At 41.3% G+C, this 22,665-nt stretch overlaps 4 protein-coding genes across 21 annotated transcripts in view; 1 reads left to right on the forward strand and 3 right to left on the reverse strand.

The window, feature by feature from the left end:
• sema6ba (sema domain, transmembrane domain (TM), and cytoplasmic domain, (semaphorin) 6Ba) overlaps nt 1–5,210 on the reverse strand; it is a 24,315-nt gene extending 19,105 nt beyond the window's left edge. Inside the window, exons 1-2 of the mRNA XM_049747720.2 lie at nt 4,810–5,210; nt 4,641–4,712 (exon numbers count right to left, since the gene is read on the reverse strand). The gene's annotated coding sequence lies outside the window, so the exon portion shown is untranslated. The remainder of the gene's footprint in view (nt 1–4,640; nt 4,713–4,809) is intronic.
• Nucleotides 5,211–5,564: 354 nt separating this feature from the next.
• LOC125985224 (alpha/beta hydrolase domain-containing protein 17A) lies at nt 5,565–10,004 on the forward strand. Of its 2 annotated transcripts, XM_049747887.1 has the most exons (7): nt 5,565–5,784; nt 6,149–6,234; nt 6,349–6,794; nt 6,882–7,076; nt 7,179–7,358; nt 7,478–7,734; nt 8,504–10,004. In XM_049747887.1, exons 3-6 carry the CDS (start codon nt 6,352–6,354, stop codon nt 7,701–7,703), a joined length of 1,044 nt encoding a protein of 347 aa, XP_049603844.1. In that variant the 5' UTR covers nt 5,565–5,784; nt 6,149–6,234; nt 6,349–6,351; the 3' UTR covers nt 7,704–7,734; nt 8,504–10,004. The 2 variants fall into 2 exon arrangements, with proteins under 2 accessions (XP_049603844.1, XP_049603843.1); XM_049747886.2 differs by having other exon boundaries at nt 5,566–5,784; nt 7,478–10,004.
• Nucleotides 10,005–10,055: 51 nt separating this feature from the next.
• Nucleotides 10,056–14,368, reverse strand: LOC125985216 (GRAM domain-containing protein 2B). 6 transcript variants are annotated; one of them, XM_049747863.2, is made up of 14 exons: nt 14,190–14,364; nt 13,523–13,645; nt 13,387–13,438; nt 13,130–13,202; nt 12,817–12,920; nt 12,658–12,747; nt 12,137–12,208; nt 11,979–12,041; nt 11,717–11,816; nt 11,326–11,370; nt 11,143–11,245; nt 10,921–11,022; nt 10,655–10,740; nt 10,056–10,392 (listed from the first exon to the last, which is right to left on the reverse strand). In XM_049747863.2, the coding sequence occupies exons 1-14, from the start codon at nt 14,234–14,236 to the stop codon at nt 10,343–10,345; spliced, it is 1,110 nt and encodes a 369-aa protein (XP_049603820.1). In that variant the 5' UTR covers nt 14,237–14,364; the 3' UTR covers nt 10,056–10,342. The 6 variants fall into 6 exon arrangements, with proteins under 6 accessions (XP_049603820.1, XP_068504708.1, XP_049603819.1 ...); XM_068648607.1 differs by having other exon boundaries at nt 10,655–10,737; nt 11,717–11,819; nt 14,190–14,361; XM_049747862.2 differs by having other exon boundaries at nt 11,717–11,819; nt 14,190–14,361.
• A 4,196-nt stretch (nt 14,369–18,564) lies between these two features.
• Nucleotides 18,565–22,665, reverse strand: part of LOC125985109 (receptor-type tyrosine-protein phosphatase S) — a 59,753-nt gene continuing 55,652 nt past the window's right edge. For all 12 annotated transcript variants that reach the window (XM_068653537.1, XM_049747629.1, XM_068653535.1 and 9 more), the window contains 4 exons: nt 22,463–22,588; nt 21,640–21,794; nt 21,433–21,568; nt 18,565–21,234 (listed from right to left, as the gene is read on the reverse strand). In XM_068653537.1, the coding sequence (XP_068509638.1) occupies nt 21,166–21,234; nt 21,433–21,568; nt 21,640–21,794; nt 22,463–22,588 (486 nt within the window). In that variant the 3' untranslated portion in view covers nt 18,565–21,165. The remainder of the gene's footprint in view (nt 21,235–21,432; nt 21,569–21,639; nt 21,795–22,462; nt 22,589–22,665) is intronic.

Below are 22,665 nucleotides of genomic sequence, written 5' to 3' on the forward strand. Positions count from 1 at the left end.
CATGTTCTGTGTGGGCAGGGATCACCGATACGGGTAAATTTAGCTCTTTTGACAGAAGCCCGCTAAGAGGATCAGAGCTCACAATAGGTGGTCTTCACACACCACATAAAAAATCCCAAAATGCTTGAATTATCCACCACAAAATGCACGAGTAAAACCTCTCCTGGAGTCAAAGGTATAAATTCATGTTTAGCTTCACTCAGTTTCATGGAAAGCCATTATTAAAACAGCCATTGGTTTGGAAGGGATGGATGGGATGAAGGCAAGCGATAGATTAGCCACAACAAAGCTTCAGTCAAGCTGTAAAAGCATCTCGAGTACAGCGAGGAACGAGACAAAGGACTTGGAAACGCTTTTATCTCCTTCGAAAAAGTCTTCCAAATGTCTCTGGCTAAGCTGCCGTAGCGAAAGCCTGCCTTTGGCTGAGGCTCTTGCTGAATTTGTTAGAAAACAAAAGCATGAAAATACGGCAAGACTAAAAAGTAACACCATTTATTTTGTGCACAAAGCTAAGAAGAGAAACGGTTGCCGATTGCTTGTTTTGATTTATCTGCGGCCGTCGATTGAGTTCACCAAAATTCAAGCCAAAAAGTGTCTTGACATTTGCAATTTATGTGGTCACAGGAGTTGACGGATTAGACGATTTCTTTGTTTTCGAAGGCAAAGCAGCTGGAACATCGCGCCCAACTCACTTTCCATGCATAAGAGGATCAGCTGCATGCAAATAGGTGACACAAAACTAATTTTGTCGGCATCTCACAATAGACAAAGCAAACAAAAATATCTTAAAACAACAGAGAAAAGCCATAAATAATAAAACCTGCTTCATGTTATGTCACGTTTTATCAATTTCATTTCCACTTGTTCTCATCAACCTTGCTCCTTGTATCGACCAATCAGCTCCCTCTAACCACTCGAGTCTCGTTCTGTTGTGCCTCGTCGTCACTTTGTCTGTATTCAAATCCAGGCTGTCTTTCAGTCTTTGTCACATTATTGCTGCTGCAAGTGACATTTCTAGTTTTCACATAACTTTGGTTCATTTTAGGAACTTCATGTTTGCCTCCATCACTATGAAATGCATTATTTTGACCAAGTAATGAGGTTATTAATATAATGGTACACATTTTCTGGCTTAAACACACACACTCGTCCCCCTTTTCAGAAACCTAGTGACGGTTCTGTTGACTCCAATAAAATCTGCCAATGCGCAATTTCTGCAAGCACTCTGTGTCACGCTAAGAGTAGAATACATCTTTTGTTCCTTTTGTCTGGATCCGGGAACAGTATTTGACAACCCTATTGAACTATTATCATCTTTACAAATGACTGTTCATTTTGGGGGCATTATCTCAGGCAAGTGTCTGTTTTTCACACAACACTAAAGAAGTCGTTATGATTGAATTCACTAACTGACAGCTCGTCTGTACCAAGAATTTCATTGTTTAATATTGCAGTGTTAATCCAATAGGCAATTCATTATTTAGTAGAATAATGATTTAACATTGATGTATTAATCACAGTTCTCATACAATATGGAAGTGCTACTGTATAATAATAAACACTACAATTTGCACATGGTTGCCTTGCAACTGGGAAATAACAATATATGTTCAAAATAATGACTTGATAATTAAAAATATAAAAGTGTCTTTTGATTTTTCCACCACTGACAATTTCTTTAATAGATTATGATAAACTAATTTCTGGATGATTGTTGTCTTTTCTGAGTGAATGAAGAATGGTGTCCATAAATCACATGACATTAATTTAAACTAATAAAAATACTTCAGAGTGACCAGACTTTCCTTTAAGGCTTTAGTTCAGCTTATACCCTGCCTTTAGGCTTCGTCTCACATTTAAATTTTATTCAACAAACACTTATACAGTGCAAAAGATCTGTTCATTGCTTTGTGTGTGTCTGCATACATAATGCACAAAGTTAAAGTGATAAATTGAAAAAAAACAAGCCCAAGTGTTAAGCCCTAATGGCATGTGCTGAGGATCCGTGCGCAGATATGCAACAAAAAAAAAAAGGAGGCTGCACCTCAGGGGAAGAATCAATGAGGGCAGCGAGTCATAAAAGAAAGGATGCATGGCCGTTGTAAAATATACGGGAGAGTCCCGCATTGAAAACAACTGCAGGGCGTTCTTATGTGGCTAATGCTCTGCCTCAATCCGCAAGGGTGTCGGCGGGGCTCAGGTGTAGGGATGAAAAGGAGCTGCTTAGAAATTACAATGGATGCACGATAGAGTGATGCAACACTTGACAAGTATTCAGTTCCCAAAGGTGGTGGAGGAGTGCGGATCATTCCAACCACCAATGTTCCCGAGTTAACCCCCCCCAAAGGAGTATGGCCGCCATTAGGATTCTCCTCTCCTATTGAAACATCTGCAAGAATGCCCTGAGAGGCCCCAAAAGGCCTAAAGGCATCACGCCTCATCACAAGGAAGGTTTTGCATGTGAGGGTTTATTTTGAATACCCGCCTTAGGGTGAGGCTTGAAAGCATGGCCCTCACAATTCTACAGAATGAACCCCTTGAGGTCCAATCTCTGAGGAGCCTGTTGGAAGAAGTCAAGCAGCAGATGCTTGGCCAGCTGTGTTTGAATCTTTTACCCTGCCTGGGAGGTGTAGACTTCAGCAGCCTTGTTAAGGCGTGAACGTTTTCTGTAGGAGCTCATCCAACCATTGGATAAATGTGTCATTCTCACATTTTTTAATCGAGGACACGTGACGACAAATATAAATGGATCTTGTAACACAGGGAATGAGACTTTAAATGTCCGAGGAGCTTTCTGACGAGTCGATCCAACCGTGTAACAATAGTTATCTTGAGGTTCAACAGCAGCTAATTTGAACCTCAATGAGTGGCAAATTTATTGTTCTTCTCAATTTGTTGCTTCAAGTATCCACTTTACGACAACAACGGAGAAACTCTCAAATCTCTCGACTCAATATCTGGTCGGAACGTAGAAAACCAGAAAACAAGCACGCCTATGCTAATCTGCTACGGATTTAGCCTCTTTGCAGACAGCTAGTATATTACGCTGCAATCCAATCTCATTTTTCCGTGCTTGAGATGCCCAGTTTGTGGCTTAGCGTGTATGATTGAATAGGGTCCTATGTGATCAATAGAGCTCATTAAGCGTCCCCATGGACCCCCGAAAAGCTCCCTAAGTTAGCTTTTACGTGCATTCAGCTCTGCTTTATTACTTCAAATAGTTCCCACGAATAGTTGCCTCTACTTAGGAAATTGTTTTCACGGGGGTTCGGCGTATCTTTGTGAATTTATGTGCAACCTCGAGGCTTGGCTTTTTATGGATCATTTTCTGGTCAAATTTGATCACACCATTTTGTTTTTTGGATTATGTAAGATATTGTAACGTGGTTTTGGATCTAACTTGGCAGTGGATTTAAGAGTTGTTTGAACTTGAGTCTTGTTATTTTGCTAATTTAATGACTGCAGGCTGACCTTTGCATGCGTGCAGATTAACGGTGTTTTGTGTTTTTATGTGTGCCGTGAGTCAGGATATCGCTCAACGGAGGCTGCACCTGTTGTTGTCCGAGCTTGCTGCAGTGTACTGGGGCTTAGCACCTGCTCACACAGCCGCTGTATGGCCGTCTGTGTGAGCGTCAACGCTAACAGGGGCACCATTCACACCCCGACTGACTGCTGTCTGCTGGTCCTTTCCCTCAAGGCTTGTTCACCCGCCGTTATCATCTCTCTCCATCGCTCTCGTCCCCGTCCCTTGTGACAGATTGCAATCTGACTTAATTACTCTCTCCTACGGCCACGCTGCGGTGCTGTCCATTCGTTTACCCTTATTAATTTGCTCTCTAACCTTTTGTTTTCACCTTTCAACTCAGAGGAGGAACATAAAGCGCAGCGGTGGGTGAATTCAATTGAGGTTGATGATGAAAGCTACAAATAAATGATCATATAGCTATAGTAAGTCATTTCAGTAAGAGCTAGGAGGCAATGAGTGAGTCATTTAATTTGTTTTGGACAAAGGATTTGCCCCCAATTTCACTATTCATTAGTTTTCTGCAGATTGTCATGGGCGTATAAAATTAATAACAACATTGCACTTTTTCCTATCAAAACTTTTTAACATGCATTTTTTTTTTAATCAGTGCATAGCAGAAATATCACGATTTGCATTTCTAATCAATTGTCGTCTAGCATTAATATAATCAAATCTGACCTTTACTATTGTTACCAGGGAGCCATCAGCAAACACTAACTCACACACTATGAATATACCCCGGGGACTCTTCTAAGAGCAAAAGCCCATCATGATCCAAACGAGCAGAATTTCAATCTTTGTGCAGGAATTCTTGCACTGCAGCGTTTTAATACAAGTACATGAAACGTTCACACTCAGAGCTGTGCAACATGTTAAAGACAAATGACTGATGCAGCAGTGCACAACATGCGAATCGAAATAGATTTTAAAAAAAAGGAACTTGGTGTAAACACAAAGAGCAGTTCAGACGATGACAAGTGCTCGCTCCAATCGCGAACCCACGGGGGGCATAATGCAGCAGCGGTGTCGCACATGAAGAATGTACAGTACCTGCAGCTCACGCCATCCACGCACCACATTTGTGCCTCACATTCGCTCCGCTTGGCACACTCACCGCACCAGATGGGTCAGGTGGAGCAGGTGCCAGTCGCCCACTCGCCCTCTCTCCGTTCGCTTCTCTCGGATTCTGCGGAGAAAAGATTGCATGGATGGTAAGGCTATCTGGAGCCTCTATTAAAAGGAGAGAGAGAAAAAAGAAAAGCAGCTCATCGGCCGCACCTCACCTGTCTCTTCCCTCTTCTGTTGCTGCGCCTCGCCGCCGGAGCATCACCGTGCACCCAAATTAGCGACTCCAAAACGCCCAGTTTAAGTTTTTTTTAAAATCCTCCCACTGCAGAAAGTCTTTCCAATCAAATTACGATGATTACCCCTGTAGTCCGTTTTATTTCTCTCGCAGCCTGCGCCGAATTATCTGCAAAGGGACAGAGCTGCCACAGACACTTGCTTGGTCGTGCAGATGTATATTACATGAATGATATATACTATTATTCCTTTTTTAATTTACAGTGGCGCGGTGAAATGTCCAATGCAGAGCATGCACAGTGACACGAGCCCATAATTTACAGCCCAAGACGAACACACACACACACACACGCGCGGTCCTGCAGTGGATCAATGATCAATGAAAGAGACCCCCCCCATCTCTCTCTCTCTCTCTCTCTCTCTCTCTCTCTCTCTCCCTCTCTCTCTCTCTCTCCCCCTCTCTCTCTCATTGTTGATTTAGTTTGTACGTGCAATTAATGACCAATTTGAACAATTTTCCTTAAAAAGAAAATACATCTGGTCTTTCGTTGTACAGCTAGAGTTATACAGTTTACATATATAAATATATATACATATATATATATATAAATATAATATAATAAATGTCCTCAATATAATAACTGTAATTAATAATAAAATATAGTATAATATGATAACGCGTTTGTGTCCATTGTTCACAGCAGCATTGCAATAAAGTTATTTTTTCCATTTGGGCTCACTCATTACGTCACTTCCGGATGTAATTGTACAGTGCAAGAGAAAAAAAATCTCGTAGCTGTGTATTTATTTAATCCTAATAGCATCATCTCTCAAAAAGACGTCAGTATATTTGAGTAAAACCATCCATGTCAAGACACAAAGAGGACTGTCGAAGTTTTGTGCTGCTTGTGCGTACAAATCGGACCACAGCCTTTCTGACAACGTACCGTGAATTGGTAAGTAGCTAGCTCTGATGCTAACAGGCTAATCCTCTAACGCTAGCTATCTGTCTGGCTAGTTGCCTTGCTAACGCTAGCTGTTTTATTTACTTATGAATCTAGACAGTACCTCGATATCAACTCGAAAATTGTTCACGGCCATACGTCATGCGCTCACTCACATCTAGCTGTGAAAAGCAAGATTTATGCCAGAATGCGTTAGAGGTGATCGCATATGATTAATTAGCATATCTGTCTCGGCTGTCGCTCCTGGAGCTCCATTGTTAGTCACAGAAAAAAGCAGACATTAACACAGCCCTCTGATCGTGGCTGAAACATTTGATGTCGAAATGTTCTTTCCTCTGTGTTTGTTTTTTGAAAGATCCATCGGGCTCAGTGACTGTATTGTAAGACCTTGGCACCACTGTGTGCCAGTCTGATCCAAGACCCGGGGACTTTAGAATACAGGTAAAGTCGTGGAGGAATAGTATGCAGTAATCCCTTGCTGTTGACATGAGATAAGGTTAGATAAGGAGAGATTTAAATGTAATGCGCTTCTCCTGTTTTCATTTGGTCTTGCAGAAGATGAATGGTCTGTCCATACGAGAGCTATGCTGCCTGTTCTGCTGCCCTCCTTGCCCCAGTCGCATAGCAGCCAAATTAGCTTTCCTCCCCCCAGAGCCCACATACGCCCTCCTCCCTGACCCAGATCCCGTGTCTGGAGCTGGAACTGCATCAGGTTCCACCACCGGAAGCACCCTCCCTTCTTTGGGAGCTCCCGGACTACGGTCGCGGTTGGGTGCAGGTAGCGGTGGGGACAGAGGAGGTGGTGGAGGCACCAGCACTGGAGGAGGCGGTAGTTCTGGGGTCGGGAGTGGATGTGAGAGCAGGTGGAAGCTGCATCTCACGGAGAGAGCAGAATTTCAGTATTCCCAGAGAGAGCTGGATGTGACCGACGTGTTCCTGACCAGGTCTACCCGAGGGAACAAGGTTGGGTGCATGTACATACGCTGTGCCCCTAATGCTAGGTGAGTAGTCATTTTCTTTTTTATTATGACCTCATATTTTACGCCGGAGGTTGTCCTTCCCTAATTTCTCTCATTTTACCCCCTTAGGTTCACCGTGTTGTTTTCACATGGCAACGCAGTCGACCTGGGTCAGATGAGCAGCTTCTACATCGGCTTGGGCACACGCATCAACTGCAATATATTCTCTTACGATTACTCAGGCTATGGGGTCAGTACCGGCAAGCCTTCAGAGAAGAACCTTTACGCCGACATAGATGCCGCCTGGCATGCCTTGCGCTCTCGGTAGGTTTTTCCACTCCCCATTCGATGGACACGAAGAGTGACGACACACATTTCACACCGCAATCATCAGAAGACTTCATGAAATGCCGCCATCTGTTTTAGGTACGGCATAAGCCCTGAGAACATCATCTTATACGGGCAAAGCATCGGCACAGTGCCCACAGTGGACTTGGCGTCACGCTTCGAGTGTGCTGCCGTCGTGCTTCATTCTCCTCTCACCTCCGGCATGAGGGTGGCCTTCCCCGACACTAAGAAGACGTACTGCTTCGACGCCTTCCCCAAGTGAGCCTTCACATTTTCATCATGCCACCGGTCTGATTGATTAGTAGGACATTTCTGACTTGCCAACAGCAGCATATGTTTCTTAATTTCTTTAAGTTTCTTTTCTCCTATCCACCCAGCATCGAGAAGGTGTCAAAGATCCCATCTCCAGTGCTCATCATCCACGGTACCGAGGACGAGGTGATCGACTTCTCCCACGGCCTGGCCCTGTTTGAGCGCTGCCCAAAGGCCGTGGAGCCCCTCTGGGTGGAGGGCGCCGGTCACAACGACATTGAGCTTTACAGTCAGTACCTCGAGAGGCTACGGCGCTTCATCAACCAGGACCTGGCTGCACAGCACGCCTAAGAATGGAACAGTTTCTCTTACAGCTGCCAGGGTGTGTGTGTGTGTGTGAATGTTTGAGAAAAGTGTGACTCAGACATACACCATCTGTGTGTCTTTTAAACAACTTGTTACTTTTTAAAACGATTGCATTCAAATAACAGTCTGTGCAAGATTTGAGCATTTAAAAAAAAAAAAAAAAAGTCATTGTGTATTTATCTGTCGTGTAGTGTTTTGGTAATGTGGGGGGGGGGGAGTTCTACTGAGCTTCACATTTCAAGTAAAAACAATTGAAAGCTTTCTTCTAACAAAAAAAAAAAAAGTAACAACTATGTGTTTTGTTCCAAAAGGCACACAGATGTCATTGAAAAGTGAATGAATGATTGTGCTCCAGGATTTAAAATCTTGGCTTAATATTCATATCACGAATGTGTGAGAGGCAAAAAAAATGAAGGACACCCTTGTGACTTGGCTAGTCGTGAGTGAGGGAAATTTTTAGTGACTTATCAATATGTTTTTTTTTTTGGTGTGTGTGTATATGTATGAAGAATACCTCCACAGTTTGACCAGCTTTTTAGTGGACTACAACACTGGTCAGACCTCAACTCATCTGTCAGTGGAGATCCAACGGACTGCCAGCTAATAACTCCCTTGAGATTTCATTTTGTCCTCCCACCACCACTTAACTCCACTGTACAAAAACAAAACAAAGTGGCCATGTCCGCCATGTTTCCTGGCAGTACCGTAGCTTTTGCCTTTTTACTCCTCGCTGCTCCTCCTAACAGGGATTTGTAATTTGTCCTTGTGTTGCTTTTCTCCCACAGGCAAATGAGTTGGCTGGAGTGTTTGTGAAGTCGCGCGCGTGGATGTTTTCGCAACCCTTCGTGTTTGTTTGCAAACAGTCAAAGGGGAGACAAGTTAACATGGGAGCCACTAAAGGTGAAGCTTGTGTCATGGAGCGTTAAACTCAAGAACTCATCATGCCCTTCATGACATGTTCAAACTCAGGACGACAGCGGAACCTCCAAAGTTGAACGGAATCGTCGTTTCACATTTTTGTCACAACTTCAATTTTCACATGACTTTGGAGGTTCCACTATGTTGCTATCTGGGTCTACCCATGTGATTTTCAAATACCCTTGAGCGTGTCGACTCGTGGGGCCCACTACTTCCTGTCTGACCCAAGCCATACATTACCTTCTTACTTTGTGTGGTGCAGGTTCCACCACACACACACACGCACACCTCTGCACATCCAACACTCATGTACTGTACGACAGTATATGTACACATTTATGATATATGTGTCAGATTAAGCATGAAAAAAGCAGGTCTTAAGTTCAGCACTATTGTAACAAGGGTATAATGATGTAAAGTTTGTGTGTTCTTGTTGTCTTCAGTTGGCCAGGCTTCCTTTAGGAGAACCTGTAGGACCAGTTAGTGCACCCGAATAAGTTCACGTGAGGTGAGAGTTGTTTCATTTTTTTTTTTTTTCTTCTTTCGGACTTGTGACACCGCTGCTCGGATCGCTCATCTTTTCAAACAGGGAATCTCATCGGTTGTCGTCTTCTTTTGCATCGCGTGCGTGTTGTTGAAATTACGGAGATCTGTTACCACCTTAAACCAGGGATCCGCCACATGTGTTCAAAGACATTTTTTTTTTCTCAGCATTAGAAGATAAGAGTCGTGTTTTCAGGGATCCATCTCGCATGGGTTATGGGGTGTAAATGTAACCGTTTTTGATGCGCCACTAGGGTTGATGTTTATTGTTTCCTGCGCCCTGAACATTTATTGGAGGGTGGAGGAATTGAACAGTGCAAACTGTATGCATGTCTATTGTGTTTTGCAGAGCAAGTGATGATGGGGTGGGATGTTCTATCTCAGGGGTGTCAAACTCCAGTCCTCGGGGGGCCCGAGGACTGGAGGTCCACACCCCTGTTCTATCTACTATGTATTCTACAGTATATGAGGGCAAAACTAAACCAATGGCATTGGGTCTTTGAAGCGCTTTAAAAGAAAAAAAAAAAAGGACATGTATTTGAATTTTTTTATTGTTGATTCCAACTAATGAATTCTAAGTTTTGTCCTGGGGTCAAGCAGTAGGTGGGTGGGTGGGGGCTACTTGAACAATACTAGTGGACTGTTTATACTGTAAGGTTACTGTACTTACCTATTCTATTCTTTGTATTATGATTTGTAATTTTATGTTGCTTTTTGAACTGAGACTATGATGTAATGGAATCAATACATGGGACTGAATCTTGACCTTTTTATGGATAACAAAATAAAAGATCACTTATGTACAAAGAAAGAAAAACTTTACAAGCATTGTAAAGATTTGTTCCTGTTTTGGAAATAAGACATTTCAAAGTTAGCCAGGGTGTAACAAAGTTATTTATTTACAAATTTTGGCAACAAATACAATGACAAAATTAATTGAAATTAATAAACTGGAGGGGGAGCTTTATGCTGATGCTATTGTTAGGACGGAAACACTGCCCTCTACTGGCTAGGTTTTAAAAAAGCGCTCATTTCTGTCTGAACATAAAAAAAACTTTAACCAACTGCTTATTTTGGGTGTAGAAAACCTACTAATGTTTCTCAAACTGAGCTTTTGTGATCTGCCACAGGCACAGTAGTCATAAAGGGCAAAACACAGTGAATCATGGGTAAACTGCTGGTGGTTGTTGATCCTGGTTATGTTTCTTGATGTCTAAAATATCAAAAAGAGGTGAGTTAGTGATGCAGGCAGAAGATAACAAGTTTAACAACCTAATCATTGTGATCACTCTCATCCCCAGTGCAATCTGCATCACATGAATATCGTAATATCTTGATTACAATATATTTTTTCAACTTTCATTTGACATGTCTTTGTCACATTATTAGATAAATATTGATTCTGAACCACTCCATATGACTTCAGTCACAAAATGCATTTGCTAAATGATTCTTTTCTTTGCCATTTTACTTACATTTTACTGTGGCAGATGATGACTTTGCAGAAAATATATCCAAGCAGTAGCCACTTTGACTTTGCAAACATCCCTGGGTGCGACTGCTGGAATGTAATCACTTGCTTTTTTTTTCAGCCTCAGTGACAAACAGGTTGACAGACAGCTATGCCCTTCCAGTTTAATCTGATCTTGCCAGTAATGGTTTTAAACCGGTTTGAGCCAATACCAAAGAAAGTGTGTGTGTGTGTATGTATGTATGTGTGTGTGTGTGTGTGTGTACTTACTCTCTGTCAAGAAAGGACAGCTCAGTCAAAGAGGTTAGCTGCTTCTCCAAAGCTAACATCCTGAGTCCGATATAGCCAGACACTAACAGCAGCAGGACTAACCTACACACACACACACATACACACACAATGCAAGGAAATAGTTACAACAAAACATGATCTTTTCAAGTTTAACTGCTCTTTAAAGACAAAGAAGCACTTGTTAATAATCATACCACTTACAGCATCAAGTAGATGAAGAAGACCATGCTGAAGTTCCCTCTTTGTCGTCGGGAGAAGAAGAACATAATGGCATTCTCCATCATGTTCCACAACCTTGTTGACGCTGATGAGACATGAATTTGCATGAACGTTTCCTCTTTTCCTGATGAGTGAGTGACATTTTTTTTAAAGGCTAACACACACCATTGTCCGCCTCTTCTGTTGTAGACATGCTTCGTGTGGAACTTGCTAAGATAGAATGTTCAGGGAATTAAGGGGAGCAAAGTTATTTTTAGAAAATTGGATTTTATATGATTTGTCACCAACGTCTCATCAGATGAGTTCTTACTTAAAAAATGTACTGGTTTAAAAAAAAGAAAAAGAAAAAATGTAATGGTAACAATATAATCAGTTTGAACATTTCATTTATCAATACGTTCTGTCCCACTAATCAGTGCTTCATGTGATTTTTTTTTTTTGTTAGTGTTGTTTTTGAATGACATCATCAGCTTGTCAACAAAATCGGAGAGGATCATCCCAAGACTGTCTCGACTTGATACATCCAGACCATCGTCAAGAAGGTAATGAACGTTACCTGTCTTAGGTTTACTGGCCGATTGAAGGATGTTGTCATCAAGACTTTTGCCATATTGTCCCTGATCCACGGCGTCGTCAATGCTAGAATGACCGGAGACCTGCTGTTTGGACATGTAAATCATACTTATTATGACTAGTTTAATAATTTTCCATAAGAAAATGTCAAACTCAGCATTCCTGAATGGAATGTTTCAGTTATGGTGACTCTCCTCTTGCCGAAACTCATAACATTCAAGTGTCTACAGCAACATGGAACTCACCATATTGGACTCAGCTTCATTCTCAGCAGAGGAACCAAGAGGGCTACTTTTGGCGCTGTCTCCCTGTGTTGTTACCCAAATAGAATTCAAAGAAGAAAAAAAAAATCTGATAATGCTTTGGTATGACGCTATGCACGCTCAGTATTTGGCACACTCACCTGAGCATGTGAGCAGACACTCTTGAGGAGATTATAGCACATCTCTCGGTTCCTCAAAGACATAAAAAAGTACTGAGGGGGAAAAAAATGAGTGATCAGCAATGAGGAAACTAATTGGATTATTTTTAATTTGCATCACTGCAACAAATTAACGCCTATTTATTTTCGAGTAAGTGACTTCCTTCAAGATACGATTGGGTCAATGCTGCTTTAATGAACTGAGAGCGTGTCGAATCTTACACTTCAAATTTACAGGGAAGTGAACAAACTATGTGCTCCTGTTTATTGCCACCAATCACATGTTTTGTATTTTAAAAACCTACATAGCCTTCGCTAGCACATTGTTAGCATACAACAGGTTCATATTGAGTAATCGATAGGCGAATTCAAATGGTGCAGCAACACATGTCGACAGATAACAATCCTCACATTACTGTATGTTTTTGATCAACTTCTTGCAATGATTTTTAATTTATAATAATTTGAAACTCCTAAAATACAATGCAAAAGCGTTATCTCACCTTGTCGCCATCAGCAGCTTGTATGGACAGCATGGACAAAGCTGAGTTTAGTTTCTTCACCTCAGTGATGATGGATGTGGGCATGACCACCTGCAACATGCACAGCCCTGCTTAGGCGCAGCACAGTATGATCAGGTACACAGTTTTCCATCATCCTACCTTGGTCTCTTTGAGTAGCACGGATGAGAAGAAACACACGTGGTTTTCCGAGATGTAAAGTTTTCCATGATAAGGCACTTCCTTTTGCAGGGAGCAAACAAAAGCTGGGGAAAACAATAGAATTAAAATGATTGTGAGCCACTTTAACCTTTAGATGCAAAACCCTTAACCCTAGTTTGAAAGTATAGTTTGAAACATTAACCTTAAGTTGAAACCCTAACCCTAGTATGAAACCCTACTTTGAAACTTAATTTTGTTTGTATTGTATAGGTTAAAATTTGGGAAATTACTGTCCACAAAAATATCAACTCACTATGTGTAAGATTCTCTTCTTCTGGGATTTCATGGAAGAGTTTGTGGAAGGTTCGATTGTGTTTCGCGAAACTCTGAAATGAAAAAAAAACAACAAATATATACATTTACATTCACTGGCCACATTTGGCACAGCTACTGTGGCCCTGCATTACAGGACATTGTGTAGGTGTGTAAAGTGAAGTGTAGCAAGAGTATGTAATGAGGACAATTAATCAAATGTTCTGCCAAAATACAAGTGAAGGAAGCAGGAAGTACATGGTGGCGGATGATCCCATCAGTCCGATCAACGCCCTCCTCCGCGATCTCCCTGAGGACATAATTATGTCAGGAATCAGATTGGTAGAAAACAATCATGAGTGATGTCCTACTATAATTATAAAAGTAAGTCTACTTGATGCCGTTGGAATTTTCATTTAGTTCCTGGATATCCTGTTCAACATCCTCATGACTTGTTCTGTGTTTCTTGAGGTGAAAATGGTGGGAGCCTCTGCGGTGGCTTGCTGCATCCTGGGAGCTGAGCATACAGAGGAAAGGGATTTTGTGATGCAGGTGTGATGTCCAAATCACATTTTATTGCTCAAGCCACCCCCCCCCCCCCCCCTCCTCTCCATCACTTTAGTTGCCCATCAATGATCTAGAATGTGAATGTTAGACTGTGGAATCTTTCCATCTCTTACACTTTCACTTTTAGCAAGACAGTACAATGCTCAGCTCATGTTCAGATCTAGTCATCCTCAAATTCCATTAACATTATGACCAACATTACAATAGGATAGTAGACCCATCCAAAAACAATTAGCTCAAGTTTCAATCTTAAAGAGCAAAGCAGTTTAACTTTACTAATGGTTTGAACATAATACTGTGCTTAAGTATAGGAAATAAATAAAAACATAACGACATAATGATTAATAAAATAAAAGTTGAAATGAAATACAAATGCAAAGATATAACACTAAAAAGTTAAATACAATTGAACTGTACTGCTTTCACTTTTGATCAATGCGTAATAGCACTGACAGGACAAACCAGAGTTTAACTTCCTTGTGCAACATACTTACTGCATAGAGCTGTCCAGTGAGAACTTCCTGTGCTTCAGACTCATCATGGAAACATAACACAAGCCAATGTGCTCTCACATATATCCACTAATGAGCAAAAAATCTTCACAAGTGTACAGAGGACTTGTCCGTGGCTTCATTCCGGTTAGTGAGTGAGAGGCAGGAAAGGAAATTCTGAGACAAGGTGTGAACAGCCCACAACAAGCCGGATCAGCCAATCAGATGTGAGCGACAGTTGGGCTATGTTAGAAGCCGACCAATTGGGGTAAATGTAAACCTAACCAAGGCAACGGTTGCTAATGGTTACCACATTGTTGTCACGAGATGATAACCAGCTTAGCCAGCACTGATAAGCATCAGACATTTCATATCTCCATGTCACATTTGCTCGTTCAAAAAATAAACTTACTGTAGCTATTACCTTATTACCTAAATGTTTAAGTAATAAATCATAGCATGTTTATAAACATTGGACCGAGGTACACGTTTATGGAGAAATCTTTATCAATTCAAGTTTGCAAGCAGGACTATAATAATACAATTTGGGAGCATTGTACAAAATTAAAGGAATTAAATGTGGATTTATGATATTTTATAATGAGCAAAAAATAAAAATAAAAAAATTCACGCAAAAGAAATTAAATGGTTAAAAAAACTACATTTGTGGTTGACACAAACGTAACTAACGTAATTCTTTTTTTGAAGTGGAATTTTACTGTACTCTATCAGTAATCATGGCAGTTAGATATTTCATACATCAAATCATTTGAACTTCACCCTATAGCCAAGATTTGTGTGCTGATCGTTGTCTTGAACATTTCCTGTTACTGGCGCAAAGATAACAAAGTTTTTTTTTTTATTTTCAGCCCAACGGTTAAGTGGAATGTGCGACTGTTTTCCGTCAAACCGAAAATGGTTCCGATCACTTTTAGAGTTCAAGTGAAAACAGAAAAATGTACTTGTGTTTTTGTCTTTGGAGTCATTGTGGTTTTAACTTTCACCAAGTTGAATGATGTCAAAATGGGCGTCATGTCTTTAGTGTTTTCTAATTATCACCTGAGTGACATAATTGCTTAACAATTTGAAATGCTCACATCACCTGACTACTGTTAAAAAAAAATAACTTCAGACAACTTCCTGGTTCGGAGGAGATCAAGAAGACTTGAGGTTCCATTACGATTCTTGGGGCTGGGAAATTACATTGGGACTCGAAAAAATGTCCCTAAATATTTCTGCACCCAAATTATTACCAATTAATTTGTCTTTACTTGTTGAACACACCACTTTGCTTTTCTTTCCGCCTAATGAATACATAATAATAAATATAACAGTGATTGCGCGGATGGATTTCAATTGAATTTATTCTTGTTCTTTTATTAGATTCTCTTATTAGATTGCGGGTGTAATTAGTGTTGTAAAAACCAGTGTTTTAAATTAAGTACATCTACAGCAGTGCTTCTCAATTATCAACCAGTAAGTGTCAGCAATGCGTATTGAAGCTGGTGCCACCTCACCATAAAACAAAACGAAGAAGAAAATGACGTAACTTCCGGTTCACGAACGAGTCGTGATTTGCATTTCCAGTTCGTAGCGACAACGGAGCAGTGAGGGAAAGAATGCGTACTTTGCTGTTCTCGAACGAGTCAATGGGTCAACTGCCTTCCTTCCCGTGCATCAACGGATCAGTCAGTGAACGTGTTGCTACTCCTGGCGTGAACTATGTAAGCCAGAATGTCGATTTACGATTTGCCAAAGAAAGAAAGAACCCCTCACTGAAACACCACTTCATTTATGCACGTTTTCTCCAAGCTAACGGCTAACTTTAGTGCATGAAGGGATACGCCGTTATGCAACATTTTTGGGTAATTTTTATTTTATAACACTTAAAATAACGTGTATGCATATATACACGCCTAAATATTGTTATCCAATATATCTACTGCAATTTCACATTAGATTGCTGGTTTGAAATGTACTTTTATTATTATTTTAATAAACAGTAAAACCTGTTCAAACTTGTCTGGTGTTTTATTCCTTGTTTTTATTTTTTTGAGCATGAAAATAAAAATGGACATTTTGTTAACTGCTTTATATGACAATATGTATATGTTTTACGTTGTGTAATATGTGTTGGTGTCCCCCAAAATAAAGAGCAAGTAGTCAAATACACATTCTTGACACGTACTATAAAAAATGCATAAAGTTATTAGGTACACCTGAAGATGGTGGTATACCCAATGGAGTGTCTGTGTGACATCACAGATCAACTAGCCAATCAGGAGGTGGGGGTGAGGGCGGCTGTGGCACTTCTCACTTTTAGTTTAGCTTTGGCTATGATTTTTCCCTAATGAAGTGGCCTGTTATTAGGTACACCTGAAAATGGCAGCGTACCTGAAGGAGTGTCCGTGTGATGTCACAGATTAAACAGCCAATCAGAAAGTGGGGGTGAGGGCGGGTGTGGCACTTTTCACTTTCAGTTAAGCTTTGGCCATGATTTTTCCCTAATAAACTGGCCTGTTATTAGGTACACCTAAAAATGGCGGTGTACCTAATGGAGTGTCCGAGTGATGTCACAGATCAACCAGCCAATCAGAAAGTGGGGGTGAGGGCGGGTGTGGCACTTTTCACTTAAACCAGGGGTGTCGACCTCCAGTCCTTGAGGGGCCGCGTTCCAATATGTTTTCCAAGTTACCCTCGTTAAGTGCACCTGCGTGAAAACTTTTAGCCACTTTCACGTTCAAAAGGAGCTAAAACTTTTCACGCACCTGCACTTAACGAGGGTAACTTGGAAAACATATTGGAACGCGGCCCCGAGGACGAGAGGTTGACACTTGTGACCTTTGACCATGATATTTCCCTAATAAAGTGGCCTGTTATTAGGTACACTTGAAAATGGCGGTGTACCTAATGGAGTGTCCGTGTGATGCCCTCGTTAAGTGCACCTGCGTGAAAACTTTTAGCCACTTTCACGTTCAAAAGGAGCTAAAACTTTTCACGCACCTGCACTTAACGAGGGAATCTTGGAAAACATGTTGGAACGCGGCCCCAAGGACTAGAGCTTGACACCTGTGACCTTTGACCATGATGTTTCCCTAATAAAGTGGCCTGTTATTAGGTACACTTGAAAATGGCGGTGTACCTAATGGAGTGTCCGTGTGATTCCCTCGTTAAGTGCAGGTGCGTGAAAACTTTTAGCCACTTTTGAACGTGAAAGAAGCTAAAAGTTTTCACGCACCTGCGCTTAACGAGGGTCACTTGGAAAACATGTTGGAACGCGGCCCCGAGGACTAGAGCTTGACACCTGTGACCTTTGACCATGATATTTCCCTAATAAAGTGGCCTGTTATTAGTACACTTGAAAATGGCGGTGTACCTAATGGAGTGTCCGTGTGATTCCCTCGTTAAGTGCAGGTGCGTGAAAACTTTTAGCCACTTTTGAACGTGAAAGAAGCTAAAAGTTTTCACGCACCTGCGCTTAACGAGGGTCACTTGGAAAACATGTTGGAACGCGGCCCCGAGGACTAGAGCTTGACACCTGTGACCTTTGACCATGATATTTCCCTAATAAAGTGGCCTGTTATTAGATACACTTGAAAATGGCGGTGTACCTAATGGAGTGTCCGTGTGATTCCCTCGTTAAGTGCAGGTGCGTGAAAACTTTTAGCCACTTTTGAACGTGAAAGAAGCTAAAACTTTTCACGCACCTGCACTTAACGAGGGTAACTTGGAAAACATATTGGAACGCGGCCCCGAGGACTAGAGCTTGACACCTGTAACCTTTGACCATGATATTTCCCTAATAAAGTGGCCTGTTATTAGTACACTTGAAAATGGCGGTGTACCTAATGGAGTGTCCGTGTGATTCCCTCGTTAAGTGCAGGTGCGTGAAAACTTTTAGCTCCTTTTGAACGTGAAAGAAGCTAAAACTTTTCACGCACCTGCACTTAACGAGGGTCACTTGGAAAACATGTTGGAATGCGGCCCCGAGGACTAGAGCATGACACCTGTGACCTTTGACCATGATATTTCCCTAATAAAGTGATACCGCCACCTACTGCAGTGGATGTCCAATTACTCTATTCTACTTAATCTAGTACAGCCAAAAGAAAAGCATGTTCCCTGGTGTCACACGCACCCCCTTTGGTATCGCGCCGCGCCCCCCTGGTCCCACTATTTGAGAAGCACTGATCTACAGGTAACATGTATTCATATTATGAAGCACGACTGCTGATATATAGTACAGTACAATATAGTTTTGGGCTTTAAAAAAAAAAAAAAGAAGCCAGGCTGCATCTTTGTCTCCCTCTAGTGGACAGCAAACGAGCACACTCCACACCACCCAAAAAAATTTTTAATAAATAATAATCCAATGCCATTGTGCTGTATATCCAATCATCTGCTTTTAATACAAAGTCAAGATATTATATCTACATCTATGCTTGGAAAGGAAAGAACGGGTACAGAAGTGAAGGAGGATGGCCCTCAAACACACAATCTCATCACTACGCCTCGTGTGTGCATCCTCTTGACACAACAATTGGTTAGAAAGCGAAGGAATTACATATTTCCATATATGTCACGCACTGTCAAGACTTCTAGACCTCACATCGACTTCATATCGGAATAATTTTTAAAATGAAGGGCGAGTAAAATGTGCCGCTGAGCCATCTGTCCAAAATACACTTGCTACCGTGTGCTTTAGCAAACTACATCTGAGCGTCTCCTCTGATGCCCTGTGACCTTTTTGTTATGATTACTCATGTTGTTGCTATGGAGGTCAAACAGGAAAGGGCATGGGAGGGGCGTTTTTTTGGGCATCGAAAGGTCATCGCTGTAAACTTAAACTAGGACTTCCTCTAAAATACATCTCTAACAGTTGGACATCAGTGATCGGTATCAAAGAGCACCCTACACAGAGGGCATACTTTGTAATCGAGTAAATAAGTAAAAAAAAACAAAACAAAAAAACACCACCCTAATAAAAGAAAATAGATAATAAAAACATAAAACACATTGGTTATAGTTACGAGCTAGATACTCCAATAAAAACAAAGCGTAACAAAAAAATAAAGCGTAACAAAATAGTATCTTTAAAAAAAAACACATGAAATAAATATGACACGATAAGGCTTGTTTTTTGCGACATTAAGAACTACATCACATCCAATCCTGCCGTTCTGTCTTGTGCTCGGCTGTGTTGTTGGGCAGTATGTACAAAATTGGGCTAAATCTCATCAATTTTGACACACTGACAACGCTGTGCTGTTGAGTCACCACGCGGGATCGATTCAGCGTGATTTTATGCCAAATTAAAATCAAGCGGCAAGTCCGGATGTTCTGTACATGGAATTTTCATGTTGGTCAACTAAGTGGCAGAGAATTAATTTGACCACAGTGGTGCCTTGAGATACGTTTTTCTAACATAAAAAAAGGTAATGTCATAATCCAGTCCAAGATCCCCCAAAACCCAACAACACAAAAACATGTTTTGAGGACGGAAAATTTCTTCAAAACATTTACGTTACAAAAAAAATAGTCATAACGTAATCAATTGTAAAGTAAAAAAATATACAGTTAAAGAACTGGTGTGTGTGATTCGGCCACTGGGGGTCTTGAAGAGACAAACTAAGAAGACTAAGTAACTCACTAAACTGCAATATTAGTGCTTTTGGGACAGAGGAAAAAAAATATGCCTATGAAGTATGAATTACTTAAAGGGTTACAACACCGCGATATTTGCTAGCCCATCTATGGCATTTTGTATTGCTTGTTAGCATTAAGCTAACAGGATTTATCAAAAGCAAAGCCATTGGCTGTGTAATTATCTGTTTGAGGTTTAGTTTAACAGCAAAATTCAACTTGGAGTAGCAATAAATATCTTGAAGCACCCCCTTTTTTTAATAACTGTTGATTATCTGCCAAACTACTGCTCAATGTTTTTACAAAAGCAAAAAATTGACCCACGGCTCATTTCAACCAGTATCTCAAGGCACCGCTGTATGTGAGCGAAGATTATTTTTCTCTCCCTTTTATGCCAACCAACGAGATTAAATTCATTCAGGCTCGCTTGAGATGGACTTTCATTCTCATTTCGAAATTGTGTACGATAATAGTTAAGCATGAGAGCAAAGCAGCATGTTAAAACAAATCAGTGTAAGGCAATGATAATGAAGAAAAACACACACAGAACATGAGACAAAATAAGAAAGGTCTTTCAACGGCGTCCTTATCGTCGAGCCCCTACCGGAGCCGACGAAATGGGCCTGGCGTGACGAAGATTAGAGCAGAGGGACGATGAAGGACCAACACAAGCAAAACAGCAAGCAAGCTTTTGTCCAAGGCGCCGGACGATAGCGGCCAGCCCGGTCCGGAATATTCAGAGTCTCTCTTGGCCAGACTGACAATTCGTGTTCGTGGGCCGCAGTTGATTGGCTCGTGTTGGCACTGTGCGTCGGATATTAGCAACGTCCGCTCTGTCTGGATAGCGGTGGTCACGTCTCAAGTGAGTCTTCCGAACCACCGGCTTTCGTAACGATCGGTTAGACACCTTAGAAAGAGACTCACGTACACATAGAAACGTTGACCTTTGTGACCCATGAGTACACCAAAGCGATAGATACAAAGTTGAGGATAAAAAGCCCATTAAGGGTGCAGCAAATATCCAGGCTCTTTGTGTGTGTTTTTTCTTTTAGTATTTCTACACAGAGAGAATTGTAAATTCCTGTTTTTGTGTTTCACTGGTATTGGAGATAGTTGACCACGACACATATGTATTATTATACGTCCTTCACACTTGGAACACTGAGGTAAGTATATGGATTACACATGGAGAGTCTAGCGCAGCTCTTTAGCAGAAAAGAGCGTGGCTGTTGTTAGACACAGATTTGTTGTCGGTTTTTTTTGTTGTCGTCCTTCTTGGTGTAGATCTTTCTTTCCTCTTTTGTCTTTTGCTCCTTCTTTGCTGTTGCGTCTTGGTTTATGTTGCATAGTGGTCAAAGCTACCCAAGTACTCCAGAGCAGCCTGGTAACAGAATTGGTACTCATCCTGCATGAGAGAAAATCATTTTGAATGATTAAATAAAAAAAAAAAATATATATATATATATATATATATATTATTAATAATAATAATTAATAAAATAATTTAAAATAATTTAATAAAATATTTAATAATAAAAAAATAATAATAATTATAATAATAATAATAATATATTTGAATTGTGAGAAGAACATGCCGACGTACCTCGGTCTGCACCATGGCTGGTCTCTGTGTCCGCAGCATTTTGACAGTCTGGAAAATGTCTACCGCCCCTTCATAGCGCATCCTCTCCAGCACAATGCTCAGAGTGATGAAGACCCCCGTCCGACCCACGCCAGCACTGCAGCCAAAATTGCAATCGATTACCCCGAGTGCCCTCTGAGGGGGAGACGCTATTGGGCAACATCTCACCTGCAATGAACACTGATCGGTCCATCCTGGCCAAATTGCTCTTTAGTTTTGTGCACTTGGCCAATGAAATCAATGAAGCCTTCACCGGATTTGGGCACACCTTGCTCGGGCCAGTCAGTGAACTGGAACTGACGGACTGTTCGTGATTGGCCGTCCTGAGGGTGAGTTAGAAAGGCAATTTTATCAAAGTTCTCATAGAAAGTTTTCGCCAAGTGCTTCGGATGATGAAAACATTAGATATTTAATCATCTCTGTTGTAGTGTTTTAAATTTGCATATTCCTATTTTGCCTATTTAAGATCTATGCAAAATTAAAAAAATCAACAACAACAATAAAGGTTGTGAAACTGCTCTAGATAACAAATTTATTAAGGCACAGCATCTATTTGAGGAAACACGGCATCACTACATTTCATTTTATAGTATTGTAAAAATGGCACTCTTGCTGCATTGACTGCTCAGTGAGCCAACTGGCTGGTAATTTCCTTTTTGCTGGCTTCTAATGATTACAGTTATCTGACCCCGGATCAGCGGCTGTGGTGAACTTGCCACTGAAACGTCTGCTATTGTCAGCCTCTCTGGAGGCAATAACATCTTTTCTCCTCCGCTCAGCCTTTCTGACTCCCCTTTAATGGAGATCAATACAGCATCTGTTCATGTGGCGTCTGGGCAGGACAGGCTTAACTGGCCTTATCTATGACTGGCACTTGGGGCCGTGCGGTCACCGACGCAAATGAGCTGTCAGCTAGTTTACCGACAATAGCGTTAATGCTGCCGTTTGAACATACAAAGGAGAATCGAAACATGCGGAATGTCAAACTCACCCGGGCGTCTGTTACTTTGAATTCCCGCAGGATGTACTGGGGCATGTTGTACTCGGCCATGGGGTCCACCACAAAGTACTGGTACCTGGCGGAACGTTCGGCAGGCCAGTACTGGTGACACTTCTCCTGAGATGAGACACACAAAAAGTGTGGTGTTATTAGTGGGAGACGCAGACCTCCCTCTCTCTGATCCGCCCAACTGC

The sequence above is a fragment of the Syngnathus scovelli genome, chromosome 17, assembly GCF_024217435.2.
Source record: "Syngnathus scovelli strain Florida chromosome 17, RoL_Ssco_1.2, whole genome shotgun sequence".
Lineage (NCBI taxonomy): Eukaryota > Metazoa > Chordata > Actinopteri > Syngnathiformes > Syngnathidae > Syngnathus > Syngnathus scovelli.

Excerpts from the sequence above, each read along its gene's own strand:
- LOC125985224 (XM_049747887.1), top strand. The coding sequence starts at position 6,352 with ATGAATGGTCTGTCCATACGAGAGCTATGCTGCCTGTTCTGCTGCCCT. Across the intron at positions 7,077-7,178 it reads TGGCATGCCTTGCGCTCTCG|GTACGGCATAAGCCCTGAGA; the intron begins GTAGGTTTTTCC and ends CATCTGTTTTAG. Across the intron at positions 7,359-7,477 it reads TGCTTCGACGCCTTCCCCAA|CATCGAGAAGGTGTCAAAGA; the intron begins GTGAGCCTTCAC and ends CTATCCACCCAG.
- LOC125985216 (XM_049747862.2), bottom strand. The coding sequence starts at position 14,236 with ATGATGAGTCTGAAGCACAGGAAGTTCTCACTGGACAGCTCTATGCA. Across the intron at positions 11,820-11,978 it reads ATGAAGCTGAGTCCAATATG|CAGGTCTCCGGTCATTCTAG; the intron begins GTGAGTTCCATG and ends ATGTCCAAACAG. Across the intron at positions 11,371-11,716 it reads GGCCAGTAAACCTAAGACAG|CAAGTTCCACACGAAGCATG; the intron begins GTAACGTTCATT and ends ATTCTATCTTAG.